Consider the following 17,154-nt stretch of genomic DNA (forward strand, 5'->3'; position numbering starts at 1 on the left):
CGAGAGCGGATAACGATAGATCACGACTGTTGATAGTCGGTGACTTCAACTTGAAATCCATAGACTGGGAAGCATATGAAGCTAAAACAGAAGATTTTTGGACCTGTAAATTTGTAGACCTCATCCTGGAAACATTCTTGTATCAACATGTTAAACAAGCTACGAGGATGAGGGAAGGGGACGTTCCCTCCATGCTAGATTTGATATTTACCAGGAAGGAGGAAGAGATATTTGACATTCAGTACCTTCCTCCCTTGGGTAAAAGTGACCATGTCTTTTTGGGAATAAAGTATGCAATGCGTTATAAGCTGGAAGAAAATAAGGAGGTTGAAGCAGTTGAAAAACCAGACTTCAGGAGAGGACATTATGGTGACCTTAGAAATTTTTTTAGTGAGTATAATTGGACAGACTTGATGCTAGGCAAGGAAGTGAATGAGATGTATGGCAAGTTTTGTGAAATATATGATAAAGGCACAAAAAAATTTATACCAAAACAGAGATGCAGGACCAGAAAACAGGATTGGTTCGACAGAAATTGTGAGAGGGCAAGAGACCAAAAGACACAAAAATGGAATCAGTATAGGAAGAGGCCAAACCCCCAAACATACCAGCGATACAAAGATGCGAGAAACAATTATACAGCAGTAAGGAGAGAGGCAGAAAGAAATTTTGAAAAAGGGATAGCAGATAAATGTAAAACAGAACCGGGCCTATTCTACAAATTCATAAACAACAAATTGCAGGTAAAGGATAATATCCAGAGGTTGGAAATGGGAAACAGATTCACGGAAAATGAAAAGGAAATGTGTGAAACATTAAATGAAAAGTTCCAAAGTGTGTTTGTACAAAATGAAATCTTCAGAGAACCAGACACAATAAGAATTCCAGAGAACAACATAGAGCGGATAGAGGTGTCTAGAGATGAAGTGGAAAATATGCTAAAGGAGCTCGGGAGGAACAAAGCAGCTGGCCCAGATGGCGTTTCACCATGGGTTCTGAGAGAATGTGCATCTGAGCTCAGCATTCCACTTCACCTGATTTTTCAGGCATCCCTGTGTACAGGAATCGTAGCAGACGTGTGGAAACAGGCTAACATAGTTCCAATCTACAAAAGTGGCAGCAGGGAAGACCCCCTCAATTATAGACCTGTATCATTGACAAGTGTAATAGTGAAAGTATTGGAAAAGCTAATCAAAACTAAATGGGTAGAACACCTGGAGAGAAATGATATAATATCAGACAGACAGTATGGTTTTCGATCAGGAAGATCCTGTGTATCGAATTTACTCAGTTTCTATGATCGGGCCACAGAGATTTTACAGGAAAGAGATGGCTGGGTTGACTGCATCTATCTGGACCTAAAAAAGGCTTTCGACAGAGTTCCACATAAGAGGTTGTTCTGGAAACTGGAAAATATTGGAGGGGTGACAGGTAAGCTTCTATCATGGATGAAAAATTTTCTGACTGATAGAAAAATGAGGGCAGTAATCAGAGGCAATGTATCGGAATGGAGAAATGTCACAAGTGGAGTACCACAGGGTTCAGTTCTTGCACCAGTGATGTTTATTGTGTACATAAATGATCTACCAGTTGGTATACAGAATTATATGAACATGTTTGCTGATGATGCTAAGATAATAGGAAGGATAAGAAATTTAGATGATTGTCATGCCCTTCAAGAAGACCTGGACAAAATAAGTATATGGAGCACCACTTGGCAAATGGAATTTAATGTTAATAAATGTCATGTTATGGAATGTGGAATAGGAGAACATAGACCCCACACAACCTATATATTATGTGAGAAATCTTTAAAGAATTCTGATAAAGAAAGAGATCTAGGAGTGGTTCTAGATAGAAAACTATCACCTGAGGACCACATTAAGAATATTGTGCAAGGAGCCTATGCAATGCTTTCTAACTTCAGAATTGCATTTAAATACATGGATGGCGATATACTAAAGAAATTGTTCATGACTTTTGTTAGGCCAAAGCTAGAATATGCAGCTGTTGTGTGGTGCCCATATCTTAAGAAGCACATCAACAAACTGGAAAAGGTGCAAAGACATGCTACTAAGTGGCTCCCAGAACTGAAGGGCAAGAGCTACAAGGAGAGGTTAGAAGCATTAAATATGCCAAAACTAGAAGACAGAAGAAAAAGAGGTGATATGATCACTACGTACAAAATAGTAACAGGAATTGATAAAATCGACAGGGAAGACTTCCTGAGACCTGGAACTTCAAGAACAAGAGGCCATAGATTTAAACTAGCTAAACACAGATGCCGAAGAAATATAAGAAAATTCACCTTCGCAAATAGAGTGGTAGACGGTTGGAACAAGTTAAGTGAGAAGGTGGTGGAGGCCAAGACCGTCAGTAGTTTCAAAGCGTTATATGACAAAGAGTGCTGGGAAGACGGGACACCACGAGCGTAGCTCTCATCCTGTAACTACACTTAGGTAATTACCAGCTAACAAGAAAATTACCTTTAGGTTACACAGTGAAGCAGCAATAGGCAATCTCACAAATGCCCTCCTCAATATAAACTGGGAATCTGAATTTAATAATACACAGGATATAAATTCCTTAACTAGCCTCTTCATCTCCAAAATTCTAAGCCTTTACAATACTTACTGTCACCAAGCAAGTAACCTCACCAAGCACGTAACTGATAAAAGGCAAATAATCCCTGGCTCACTAATGGCATCTTAAATGCAATTGACAGGTACTGTAACATGAATATGAAAAAAAATAGGATTGGCCTAGTTGCAAAAGTAGTAGTTAAGAGGTACTCATCAGTGCTTACCAGTATAATAAGAAGAGCAAAGTGTTCCTATTATGAGAATAGATTCAAAGAAGCAAAAGGCAACATGAAAAGCACATGGAGAGCCATCACTAACATTCTAGTAGCTAAACAACATTCACATAAGATAAAAACCTCCAAGGATGGTTATACACCTGCAACAGACCTTGAAACAGCAACTGAATTTAATAGCTTTTTTTCATCGATTGGTGCTAACCTTGCCTGGAAAATCCCTCAGACCCAGGCACATGTTACCACATATCTTTCAAGTAGCTATCCAAACACTCTTCTCCTCTCACCGATCAGCCCTACAGAGGTTGTGTCCAGTACAAGTTCCTGAAGATTGCATACACCAACATAGATGGAGTGAGATTGAAGATACTGGAGTTAAGTGATGTAATACAGCTGCAGACACCAGACATTGTTGCACTCACGGAGACAAAACTTGAAGATGTTATTTTAAATGAGGTCATATTCCCAAGGGGCTACTCAATTTGGAGACGGGACAGAAAAATTAGGAAAGGCGGTGGCGTTGCTGTGCTGGTGAAAGAACACCTAAAAGTTAACGAAATAATGACTGCCAATCCACAAAAAGTTGACATAATAGCACTAGAGATCTGCCATGAGGATGATAAACTAATGATCATAAATGTATATAGTCCACCACCAAGCAGCACATGGTCAAAGGAGGAGCTAGATAGTAAACGTGAAGGTCTTATAACAATAATGAGAGAGATTAGAGCAAGAGCGGATAAAGATAGATCACGACTGTTGATAGTCGGCAACTTCAACTTGAAATCCATAGACCGGAAGCATATGAAGCTAAAACAGAAGATTTTTGGACCTGTAGATTTGTCGACCTCATCCTGGAAACATTCTTGTAGCAACATGTTAAACAAGCTACAAGGATGAGGGAAGGGGACGTTCCCTCCATGATAGATTTGAAATTTACCAGGAAGGAGGAAGAGATATTTGACATTCAGTACCTTCCTCCCTTGGGTAAAAATGACCATGTCTTTTTGGGAATAAAGTATGCAATGCGTTATAATCTGGAAGAAAATAAGGAAGTTGAAGCAGTTGAAAAACCTGACTTCAGGAAAGGACATTATGGCGACCTTAGAAAATTTTTTAGTGAGTATAATTGGACAGACTTGTTGCTAGGGAAGGAAGTGAATGAGATGTATGTCACGTTTTGTGAAATATGATAAAGGCACAAAAAATTTATACTAAAACAGAGATGCAGAACTAGGAAACAGGACTGGTTCAACAGAAATTGGGAGAGAGCCAGAGACCAAAAGACACAAAAATGGAATCAATACTGGAAGAAACCAAACCCCCAAACATACCAGCGATAAAAAGATGCGAGAAACAACTACATGACAGTGAGGAGAGAGGCAGAAAGAAATTTTGAAAAAGGGATTGCAGACAAATGTAAAACAGAACCAGGCCTATTCTATAAATTCATAAACAACAAATTGCAGGTAAAGGATAATATTCAGAGGTTGAAAATGGGAAATAAATTCACAGAAAATGAAAAGGAAATGTGTGAAACATTAAACGAAAAGTTCCAAAGTGTGTTTGTACAAAATGACATCTTCAGGGAACCAGACACAATAAGAATTCCAGAGAACAACAGAGCACATAGAGGTGTCTAGAGACAAAGGGGAAAAAATGCTCAAGGAGCTAAGCAAGAACAAAGCAGTTGGTCCAGATGGAGTTTCACCATGGGTTCTGAGAGAATGTGCACCTGAGCTCAGCATTCCACTTCAACTGACTTTTCAGGCATCCCTGTTTACAGGAGTTGTAGTGGATCTGTGGAAAAAGGCTAACGTAGTTCCAATCTCCGTGTCTCCGTGGTGTAGTGGTAAGACACTCGCCTGGCGTTCCGCGAGCTCTTAGTCATGGGTTCGTATCCTGGCCGGGGAGGATTTACTGGGCGCAAATCCTTAACTGTAGCCTCTGTTTAACTCAACAGTAAAATGTGTACTTGGTTGTAAAAACGATTCTTTGCGGTGGGGATCGTATTCCAGGGACCTGCCCGAAACGCTATGTGTACTAGCGTCTGTACAAGAATGTAACAACTCTTGTATATACAGTATCTTAAAAAAAAAAAAAAAAAATTAAATCTACAAAAGTGGAAGCAGGGAAGACCCCCTTAATTATAGACCTGTATCATTGACAAGTGTAATAGTCAAAATATTGGAAAAAATAATTAAAACTAAATGGGTAGAGCACCTGGAGAAAAACGATATAATATCAGACACACCGTATGGTTTTCGATCTGGAAGATCCTGTGTAACGAATTTACTCAGTTTTTATGATCGAGCCACAGAGATTTTACAGGAGAGATGGTTGGGTTGACTGCATCTATCTGGACCTAAAAAAGGCTTTCGACAGAGTTCCCCAAAAGAGGTTGTTCTGGAAACTGGAACATATTGGAGGGGTGACAGGTAAGATTCTAACATGGATGAAAAATTTCCTAACTGACAGAAAAATGAGGGCCATAATCAGAGGCAAGGTATTGGATTGGAGGAATGTCACGAGTGGAGTACCACAGGGTTCATTCAGTTCTTGCACTGGTAATGTTCATTGTCTACATAAACGATCTACCAGTGGGAATACAGAATTATATGAACGTGTTTGCTGATGATGCAAGATAGAGAAGATAAGAAACCTAGATGATTGTCATGCCCTTCAAGAAGACCTGGACAAAATAAGTATATGGAGCAACACTTGGCAAATGGAATTTAATGTGAATAAATGCCATGTTATGGAATGTGGAATTGGAGAACATAGACCCACAACCTAAAAATTATGTGAGAAATCTTTAAAGAATTCTGACAAAGAAAGGGATCTAGGGGTGGTTCTAGATAAAAAATTGTCACCTGAGGACCACATTAAGAACATTGTGCGAGGAGCCTATGCTACACTTTCTAACTTCAGAATTGCTTTTAAATACATGGATGGAGAAATACTGAAGAAATTGTTTACGACTTTTGTTAGACCAAAGCTAGAATATGCAGTGGTTGTATGGTGCCCATATCTTAAGAAGCACATCAACAAACTGGAAAAGGTGCAACAACATGCCACTAACTGGCTCCCAGAACTGAAGGACAAGAGCTACGAGGAGAGGTTAGAGGCATTAAATATGCAAAAACTAGAAGATAGAAGAAAAAAGAGAGCCGATATGATCACTACGTTAAAAATAGTAACAGGAATCGATAAAATTGATAGGGAAGAATTCCCAAAACCTGGAACTTCAAGAACAAGAGGTCACAGATTTAAACTAACGAAACAAAGCTGCCGGAGAAATATAAGAAAATTCACTATTGTAAACAGAGTGGTAGACGGTTGGAACAAGTTAGGTGAGAAGGTGGTGGAGGCCAAAACCATCTGTAGTTTCAAAGCATTATATGACAAAGAGTGCTGGGGAGACGGGACACCACGAGTGTAGCTCTCATCCTGTAACTACACTTAAGGAATTACCACATGGAGGTTTCTGTAGGCCATTGTTCCTCGTGCTTCTCTGAAGTGGCCAGGTTCTGGCTCGTGGTGCCCGGTAGGCAAAAACTCCAATCGAATTGACTGATGCCATGGTCTAATACAGTACATACATATCAGCCCTGGTAAGCTCTGGGGAGCCGGATGGGCTTTCCACAGAATTTTTTTTATTTTGCACCGAAGGGCGAGTTTATTGGGCAGCACCACTCATCCTGTGTGTTATTTTACTTGTTAACAAATACAGTACACGCTGATGCAGTGTTACAGTAGTTTTGTGCCTAATTTGAATATATCCAGTAAATGAATTTCTCATGTAGTCTATGATCATACAACATTTTATATATTCAAAATTAAAGTTGGTAACATATTTTACATACCTGAAGGAGAAGTGAAATAAAAGAATTCTTGAGCTCCTTCTCATATTCCAATTCATCTCTGAGTGCAAGCTGGCTGATGAGTGTCTCGGAGTATTGTCGAATCACCAGTTCAAGTTCCATCAAAGACTCATTGAGCTCACCAACACTCATGTTCTTTAACTCTGTCAAGAGAATTTTATGCAATATGTGTGAACTATAAATTTTGTATTTTAACTTATGAATGATTTCCATAAAATTATATGGTAGAATTTAAAAAATATCTTAATCATCATATCTTTCATAAGTATGAAAGTATCATATCTTTCTGGGCCTAATCCAGATTTGTATATAATCTCACATTTCAAATATAATTTCCCCTTTTTTGCCTATTTACAACAAATTTTCCTACCTGAATTTACCTGAGGGCCACTAACGCTAGTGGCTCTGGCCTCGACAAAGACAGGAAGCTGGTGGCTTGTCGAAAGTTCCCCCCTCCATTTGCCTAGATAATTTTTTTCAGTTGGATTTTGAAATTCAACAGTCTTGGCATTTACAACTTTAGTGGGTAGGTAGTTCCATGAGCTTATAACCCTGTGGGTGAAAAAGCACTTCCTGTTCTCAGTCCTACATTTGTGGCATGTCTAGCATGAAACTTTTGCTCCTTGTTTGTGTTACATTTGACCTTTTTGAAGATATTTTCCGGATTAACATCCACCAAATTGTTCAGTACTTATTTTAAAAGTTTCAATGAGGGTCTGCCCTGTCATGTCTGGTTTGCAGTGTTGTTAGGCCTGTAGGCCCTCAACTGTTCCTGATATGAGAGATGACTAAGCTCTGGAATGATTTTTGTTGCCCAGTGTTGCACTTTCTTCAGAGCAGCTATGTCCTTGTGCAGATGGGGTCTCAAAGCTTGAATACAGTAATCCATATAGGGCTGCACCAGAGATTTATACACTTGAACCACCACCTTTCTTTCCTTAACCCTTAAACCGCACAAAACATAAATGTATGTAGGCAGTAACTGTCATGGAATCGTGCACATCATATATATACGATTGAGGGTCTAGCGCACAATTTTAAATACCCCACAAGGGATAGGGGCAGCTATTGTCCAGCCGATCACGATTGTAAACAGACACCATCTTGGAAAAAAAAAAAAAAAAACGTAGGCTGCCATTGTCTGCAGGCAGATAATGACAGTTGTCTGACCCGACAGACCTCAGGTTACCCGACAGACACCATGGCGAGCGCATCACGTTCCAGCAATCGACCACTCTCAGTACAGCATGCATAGCGAGCTTTGACTAAGGATGAATTTAATCTGAAATTGTTCCAGGAGGGTGATGTAACCTGATATTGACGACTCCGACATAGATAAGGACTACACGCAGCCCTCAGATGTGGATACGACGGATGATGAGAGTGAACATGCAGGTGCCACAAGAGCTAGGCCTAGCCTCTCACCAATGTCTCCTCACCCATACTCAACACCACTTCATGCCCAACCACATAGTTCATATGTTTCTCTGCAAGATGATGATTTTTTGGACAACGAGTCTGAGGAAGGTGAATCATTTTTTGGTTCGAGTGATTTAGAATCGGAGAACAGTTTCGCTGTGGCTAGTGCCAGTGGAGTGCATGGAATTGCCAAGCGACATTTTGTCGTGTCAGCAGCATCTGGTCCAGCCAAGTGCCACTGTATGGCACCACATAGTTCCATGAGCCAACATAGCTCATGGAACAACGGTGGCTGGCCATTGACCAGCCAACGGCCATACCACGTTGAGAACACAGCTTCTCGTCCGATCAGCGAAGTTAAGCAACGTTAGGTTTGGTTAGTACTTGGATGGGTAACCGCCTGCAACACCAAATGCTGTTGGCGGCAATAATGTTAGGGGCCAGTGGCCGAGCAGACAGCACGCTGGACACATGATCCTGTGGTCCCGGGTTCGATTCCAGGCACCAGCGAGAAACAATGGGCAGAGTTTTTTCACCCTGATGCCCCTGTTACCTAGCAGTAAATAGGTACCTGGGAGTTAGTCAGCTGTCACGGGCTGCTACCTGGGGTCTGTGTGTGTGTGGTGTGGGAAAAAAAAGTATTTAGTAAACAGTTGAGAGGCGGGCCGAAAGAGCAGAACTCAACCCCCGCAAGCACAACTAGGTGAATACATGGAGACACTAATGAACAAAATCCCTAATGCAGACGAGGAAGTCACAATAACATGGCAGAAATATGTTGACCAAAACACATACTAGAAAGTGAAGGGACGATGACGTTTCGGTCCATCCTGGACCATTCTCAAGTCGACCCTTCACTTTCTAGTGTGTGGTTTGGTGAACAAAGTCCCTTATCAAGTAATTTTCCCTCATTGTCCCTTCCCACCCCTACTGTTGCTAGACGGGCTTCAGCTCCTGGTCCATGGATTCCTAGCCGTGGCAACGCTGTTGCCTCTCTGAAGACACCAGGTGTATCACAATCGACTTGAAAATGGTCTAGGACGGACAGAAACCTTGTCGTGATGGAGCCCTAGGGCTCCATCAAGAAACATATAATCTCTTCTCACAACCAGACCATCACCAGAGAAGTCTTAACAAACAACACAGAAATCATCTATAGATACAGCGATAGCAGGCAGCTCGACATCAGCGAGGCACTACACATCAAAAAATCAACACCAGCAATCAACAGCCAATTAACACATACTGTAACTATATTCTACCCACTTCAAGACCCCGAACCAACATAGAAGCAGCAAGAGAAAATATGGGCCAATAGGCCTTCTGTAGTTACTTTCATTCTTATGTTTTCATACCCAATTTATACCCACCTGATTCACGTTCTGTCACCTACCCAAAACATTTGTGTCATATCACCTCGCCCAAAACAAACATAAGCATGATATATGTAATGTGTAAATCAGTCTTTGAGAGTGTAAGAAGCCCTTACGAAACACTTTTAGGCGTCAGACCACAAATAAAAATGTAAAAAAATGAATTTTGGAGAGTTAATTTTTCAATTACCCTCGACAGTGAAGAAAAACATAAGAAATATTGAGAAGATTCGTGTTAGAATTACTAATCTTACCCTTTTGGTCATATTCAACAACGTTATATATATATATACACAGTACTGTATATATATACAGTATATATATATTAGTATATTTTGGTAGCAGTCTTTCTTGTAAACATACATTATTAAATATGACCGAAAAAGTAAGATTAATAATTCTAACACGAATTTTCTCAATATTTCTTATGTTTCTCTTCACTGTCGATAATAATTGAAAAATCAATTCTCCAAAATTCATTTTTATTTCTAGTCTGACGCGACACTTGAACGCGTTTCGTAATAACTTATTACATTCTCAAAGACTAGTTTACACACACACAACCATAACCTGCAAACACTAAACAGAGTTCTACTATGCTATAATTTAAACCTATCTTAACCTTTTATCTTATATACCTGCATTTGGGTGAGGTGATATGTTACTACAGTTTTGGATGAGGTGAAAACAAACTTTCAACACAAGACATAACACAAAACAATGGGTATAATACTGGGTAAGTTAAAGGGAAGAATGGAAGTAACTGCAAAGGGCCTATTGGCCCATATTTCTTTATGCTTCTATATTGGTGCGGAGTCTTGAAGTGGGTAGAATATAGTTGTGCATTAATTGGCTGTTGATTGCTGGTGTTGACTTCTTAATGTGTAGTGCCTCACAGATATCAAGCCGCCTGCTATCGCTGTATATATCGATGATTTCTGCGTCGTTTGTTAAAACTTCTCTGGTGATGGTCTGGTTGTGGGAATAGATTATATGTTCCTTAATGGAGCCCTGTGACTTATGCATCGTTAATCGCCTGGAAAGAGATGTTGTTGTCTTGCCTATATACTGAGTTCTTTGAGGCTTACAGTCCCCAAATGGGGATTTTAAGGCATAGACGACATTGGTCTCTTTTAATGCGTTCTGCTTTGTGTCTGGAGAGTTTCTCATGAGTAGGTTGGCCGTTTTTTTGGCTTTATAGTACATCGTCAATTGTATCTTCTGATTTTTGTCTGTAGGGATAACGTTCCTATTAACAATATCTTTCAGGGCCCTTTCCTCCGTTTTATGAGCTGTGGAAAAGAAGTTCCTGTAAAATAGTCTAATAGGGGGTACAGGTGTTGTGTTAGTTGTCTCTTCAGAGGTTGCATGGCATTTCATCTTCCTTCTTATGATGTCTTCAACGAAACCATTGGAGAAGCCGTTGTTGACTAGGACCTGCCTTGCCCTACAGAGTTCTTCATCAACTTGCTTCCATCCTGAGCTGTGGCTGAGAGCACGGTCGACATAAGCATTAACAACACTCCTCTTGTACCTGTCTGGGCAGTCACTGTTGGCATTGAGGCTCATTCCTATGTTTGTTTCCTTAGTGTAGACTGTAGTGTGGAAACCTCCACTCCTTTCCATGACTGTTACATCTAGAAAGGGCAGCTTCCCATCCTTCTCCATCTCGTAAGTGAAACGCAACACAGAATCCATTCAAATGCCACCTTCAGCTCCTGCAGATGTCTGACATCAGGTACCTGTGTAAAAATGTCAAAATACCTGCAGTATATGGCCGGTTTCAAGTTCATGTCGACTAAGACCTTCTGTTCGTTGGTACCCATGTAGAAGTTCGCAAACAGGACACCTAGGGGAGAACCCATGGCTGACCCCATCTACTTGCTTATACATGTGCCCATCCGCGCTCAAGAAGGGTGCCTCTTTAGTACAAGCTTGGAGTAGTTTCCTTAGAATGTTTTCTGGTATGTAAGAGGAGTACAGGCTGGATCACGATACACTCTGTCTGCTATCATCCCGATTGTTTCATCCACAGATACGTTGGTAAACAGTGATTCTACGTCCAACGAGGCTGTTATCCCTGTGGCCCGTGTTCCCCGCAGTAAGTCAACAAATTCCTTTGGAGATTTCAGGCTGAAAGGTGCAAGGGTCATAAGGAGTCAGAAAGCCGTTGAGTCGCTTCACCAGTCTGTACGTGGGTGTGGGTATCTGGCTGATGATTGGCCAAAGTGGATACGCGTATGGAAATGTCAAGACACACAAGCCTGGAAACCCACTTTGGCCAATCATCAGCCAGATACCCACACCCACGTACAGACTGGCAAAGCGACTCAACAGCTTGCTGACCCCTTATGTCCCTTGTGCCTTCAGCCTGAAGTCTCCAAAGGAATTTGTTGACTTACTGTGGGGAACACGGGCCGCAGAGATAAGAGCCTCGTTGGACGTAGAATCACTAGTTTACCAACGTACCTGCTGATGAAACAATCGGGATGATAGCAGACAGTGTATCGTGATCCGGCCTGTACTCCTCTTACATACCAGAAAACATTCTAAGGAAACTACTCCAAGCTTGTACTAAAGAGGCACCCTTCTTGAGTGCGGATGGGCACAATGTATAAGCAAGTAGATGGGGTCGCCATGGGTTCTCCCCTAGGTGTCCTGTTTGCGAACTTCTACATGGGTACCATTGAACAGAAGGTCTTAGTCGACATGAACTTGAAACCGGCCATATACTGCAAGTATGTTGACGACATTTTACACAGGTACCTGATGTCAGACATCTGCAGGAGCTGAAGTAGGCATATGAGCAGAATTCTATGTTGTGTTTCACTTACGAGATGGAGAAGGAGGGGAGGTTTCCACACTGCAGTCTACACTAAGGATACAAACATAGGAATGTACCTCAATGCCAACAGTGACTGCCCAGACAGGTATAAGAGGAGTGTTATTAACGCTTATGTCGACCGTGCTCTCAGCCACAGCTCAGGATGGAAGCAAGTCGATGAAGAACTCTGTAGGGTAAGGCAGGTCCTAGTCAACAACGGCTTCTCCAATGGTTTCGTTGAAGACATCATAAGAAGGAAGATGAAACGCCATGCAACCTCTGAAGAGACAACTAACAACACCTGTACCCCCTATTAGACTATTTTACAGGAACTTCTTTTCCACAGCTCATAAAACGGAGGAAAGGGTCCTGAAAGATATTGTTAATAGGAACGTTATCCCTACAGACAAAAATCAGAAGATACAATTGACGATGTACTATAAACCCAAAAAAACGGCCATCCTACTCATGAGAAACTCTCCTAGACACAAAGCAGAATGCTTTAAAAGAAACCAAGGTCGTCTATGCCTTCAAATGCCCACTTGGGGACTGTAAGCCTCAAAGAACTCAGTATATAGGCAAGACAACAATCATCTCTTTCCAGGCGAATTAACGATGCATAAGCAACAGGGCTCCATTAAGGAACATATAATCTATTCCCACAACCAGATCATCACCAGAGAAGTCTTAACAAACAACACAGAAATCATCGATAGATACAGCGATAGCAGGCGGCTTGACATCTGCGAGGCACTACACATTAAGAAGTCAACACCAGCAATCAACAGCCAATTAATGCACAACTATATCCTACCCACTTCAAGACTCCGCACCAATATAGAAGCATCAAGAAATATGGGCCAATAGGCCCTTTGCAGTTACTTCCATTCTTTCCTTTAATTTACCCAATTTATACCCATTGCACTGTGTTCTGTCTTGTGTTGAAAGTTTGCTCTATCTTGTGTTGAAAGTTTGCTCTATCTTGTGTTGAAAGTTTGCTCTATCTTGTGTTGAAAGTTTTGTTCACCTCATCCAAAACTGTTGTAACATATCACCTCACCCAAATGCGGGTATATAAGATGAAAGCTGTTTAAATGATAGCATAGTAGAACTCTGTTTAGTTTTTGCAGGTTATAGTTGTGTGTGCGTAAACTAAGGTCTTTGAAAATGTAATAAGTTATTACGAAATGCGTTCAAGTGTCGCGTCAGACAAGAAATAAAAATGAATTTTGGAGAATTGATTTTTCAATTACCATCGACAGTGAAAAGAAACATAAGAAATATTGAGAAAATTTGTGTTAGAATTATTAATCTTACTTTTTCAGTCATATTTAATATATATATATATATATATATATATATATATATATATATATATATATATATATATATATATATATATATATATATATATATATATATATATATATATATATATATATATATATATATATATATATATATACACACATACATACATACATACATACATACATACATACATACATACATACATACATACATACATACATACATACATACATACATACACCCCTAGGTGTGTGTGTGTGTGTGTGTGTGTGTGTGTGTGTGTGTGTGAAAAAAGGTGACACCCCTAGGGTCAACACTTGCAGCAGAGGAGCTCCAGCATATTTCAACAATCCTAAGTATTGTAGTACAGGTTGATGGTAGTGAGTGGTGTCCCAGAGAACATAAAGGTATAGTGCTCTTGAAAAATAGGTGAGATAACAGGAAAGTGCTAAGGGAAGTGAAAAATCGGATGAGAAAAAGTTGCCCTAGTGTTTACAGTGCAGAGAAGAACATTCAAGATGGCCAGCCGGCAAGGGGAAAAACAAAACAGCTTGATTTTGAGGGATTCAATGAAGAAAGCATTGATATTAGCAGTCTATATAACAAGTTGGTAAATTTAGATACTATAGTGAACTCTCATGTAGAAATAATTAGTAAATTGAAAGAAAGTAATGACCATTTGAATAGCAAAGTTGTATGTCTTGAGGGTTTAGTGAAAGACTTGCACAAGGATAAGAATCAATTGGAAACAAATTGCAAAGCCATGGAAGAAGAAAATAAACTCTTAAAAATAGCTTTGGAAGAAGTTAAAGTAAATTTAAACATAAATGACTACAATAGGTTAGGCAAGGAAATTCAACAGGAGAAACAGCTTTTGTCAGCACAGATGGAGGAAGTTACACAGGGAATAGAACAGTGCAAGAAAGATATGCAACTCACTTATGCACAAGTGGCCAAGGAGAAGGAAAAAATAGAAGAAGCAGTAAAGGAAGTCAAACACTGCAGCAACCAAGATAAAACAAACATTAGGCTGGAAGTGAGAAAAGAATTGGCATCTAACCCGAAGTTGGTGCAAAACACAGTTGATCGGAGTAAGTCCCTGATCATTTTTGGCTGCAAAGAAAAGGCGATAACATCTAGGTCAGAAAGAGCTGTAGAAGAAGCTAAAGTAGTAGATAAAATTGTTGGCCTCGTGGAAGGTCTTACAACCATAGAGAATGTGTGCGACTACAGGAGAATAGGCAGGTACGTAAAAGGGAAAGATCGACCTTTGATCACCCTAAACGGTGCCAAACAGATGGAAGAAGTACTAAGGAATGCTAGAAAATTGCAAAGTGATGAGGATGGGAAAGTGTGGTCATTAAGACGAGATCTTTCAAAAGAAGATAGAGAGAAGCTGAAACTGAACCTCGCCGAGGCAAAACATTTAAATGAGAGCAGGAATGAAGAAGAAATAAATTCTTTTTTCTACAAAGTGATAGGGGTAGGCAAACCAGTAAAGTGGTACATAAAGGCAAACCAACAAAATCAATAGAGAGAGGGGAAGTGAAGAATAAGGAGAGGGGGAACAAGTTCCTGAAGATTGCATACACCAACATAGATGGAGTGAGATTGAAGATACTGGAGTTAAGTGATGTAATACAGCTGCAGACACCAGACATTGTTGCACTCACGGAGACAAAACTTGAAGATGTAATTTTAAATGAGGTCATATTCCCAAGGGGCTACTCAATTTGGAGACGGGACAGAAAAATTAGGAAAGGCGGTGGCGTTGCTGTGCTGGTAAAAGAACACCTAAAGGTGAAGGAAATAATGACTGCCAATCCACAAGAAGTTGACATAATAGCACTAGAGATCTGCCATGAGGATGATAAACTAATGATAATAAATGCATATAGTCCACCGCCAAGCAGCACATGGTCAAAGGAGGAGCTAGATAGTAAACGTGAAGGTCTTATAACAATAATGAGAGAGATTATAGCGAGAGCGGATAACGATAGATCACGACTGTTGATAGTCGGTGACTTCAACTTGAAATCCATAGACTGGGAAGCATATGAAGCTAAAACAGAAGATTTTTGGACCTGTAAATTTGTAGACCTCATCCTGGAAACATTCTTGTATCAACATGTTAAACAAGCTACGAGGATGAGGGAAGGGGACGTTCCCTCCATGCTAGATTTGATATTTACCAGGAAGGAGGAAGAGATATTTGACATTCAGTACCTTCCTCCCTTGGGTAAAAGTGACCATGTCTTTTTGGGAATAAAGTATGCAATGCGTTATAAGCTGGAAGAAAATAAGGAGGTTGAAGCAGTTGAAAAACCAGACTTCAGGAGAGGACATTATGGTGACCTTAGAAATTTTTTTAGTGAGTATAACTGGACAGACTTGATGCTAGGCAAGGAAGTGAATGAGATGTATGTCAAGTTTTGTGAAATATATGATAAAGGCACAAAAAAATTTATACCAAAACAGAGATGCAGAACTAGGAAACAGGATTGGTTCAATAGAAATTGCAAGAGGGCTAGAGACCAAAAGACACAAAAATGGAATCAATACAGGAAGAGGCCGAACCCCTAAACATACCAGCGATACAAAGATGCGAGAAACAACTACACGGCAGTGAGGAGAGAGGCAGAAAGAAATTTTGAAAAAGGGATTGCAGACAAATGTAAAACAGAACCAGGTCTATTCTATAAATTCATAAACAACAAATTGCAGGTAAAGGATAATATTCAAAGGTTGAAAATGGGAAATAGATTCACGGAAGATGAAAAGGAAATGTGTGAAACACTAAACGAAAATTTTCAAAGTGTGTTTGTACAAAATTAAATCTTTAGGGAACTAGATACAATAAGAATTCCAGAGAACAACATAGAGAACATAGAGGTGACTAGAGACGAAGTGGAAAAAATGCTCAAGGAGCTCGATAAGAACAAAGCAGCTGGCCCAGATGGAGTTTCACCATGGGTTCTGAGAGAATGTGCATCTGAGCTCAGCATTCCACTTCACCTGATCTTTCAGGCATCCCTGTGTACAGGAATCGTAGCAGACGTGTGGAAACAGGCTAACATAGTTCCAATCTACAAAAGTGGCAGCAGGGAAGACCCCCTCAATTATAGACCTGTATCATTGACAAGTGTAATAGTGAAAGTATTGGAAAAACTAATCAAAACTAAATGGGTAGAACACCTGGAGAGAAATGATATAATATCAGACAGACAGTATGGTTTTCGATCTGGAAGATCCTGTGTTTCGAATTTACTCAGTTCCTATGATCGAGCCACAGAGATATTACAGGAAAGAGATGGTTGGGTTGACTGCATCTATCTGGACCTAAAAAAGGCTTTCGACAGAGTTCCACATAAGAGGTTGTTCTGGAAACTGGAAAATATTGGAGGGGTGACAGGTAAGCTTCTATCATGGATGAAAAATTTTCTGACCGATAGAAAAATGAGGGCAGTAATTAGAGGCAATGTATCGGAATGGAGAAATGTCACAAGTGGAGTACCACAGGGTTCAGTT

General features: G+C 40.1%; 1 protein-coding gene and 1 pseudogene across 4 annotated transcripts in view; one reads left to right on the top strand and one right to left on the bottom strand.

The window, feature by feature from the left end:
• Nucleotides 1–17,154, bottom strand: part of LOC123768899 (fasciculation and elongation protein Unc-76) — a 184,627-nt gene that overhangs the window by 75,383 nt on the left and 92,090 nt on the right. For all 4 annotated transcript variants that reach the window (XR_011223623.1, XM_045759687.2, XM_045759683.2 and 1 more), the window contains one exon: nucleotides 6,682–6,842. Coding sequence is in view for 3 of the 4 variants with exons in the window: in XM_045759687.2 (XP_045615643.2) it covers nucleotides 6,682–6,842 (161 nt within the window). In the remaining variant the exon portion in view is untranslated. The remainder of the gene's footprint in view (nucleotides 1–6,681; nucleotides 6,843–17,154) is intronic.
• LOC123769121 (5S ribosomal RNA) lies at nucleotides 8,425–8,542 on the top strand (annotated as a pseudogene).

The sequence above is a fragment of the Procambarus clarkii genome, chromosome 64 (genome assembly GCF_040958095.1).
Source record: "Procambarus clarkii isolate CNS0578487 chromosome 64, FALCON_Pclarkii_2.0, whole genome shotgun sequence".
NCBI lineage: Eukaryota > Metazoa > Arthropoda > Malacostraca > Decapoda > Cambaridae > Procambarus > Procambarus clarkii.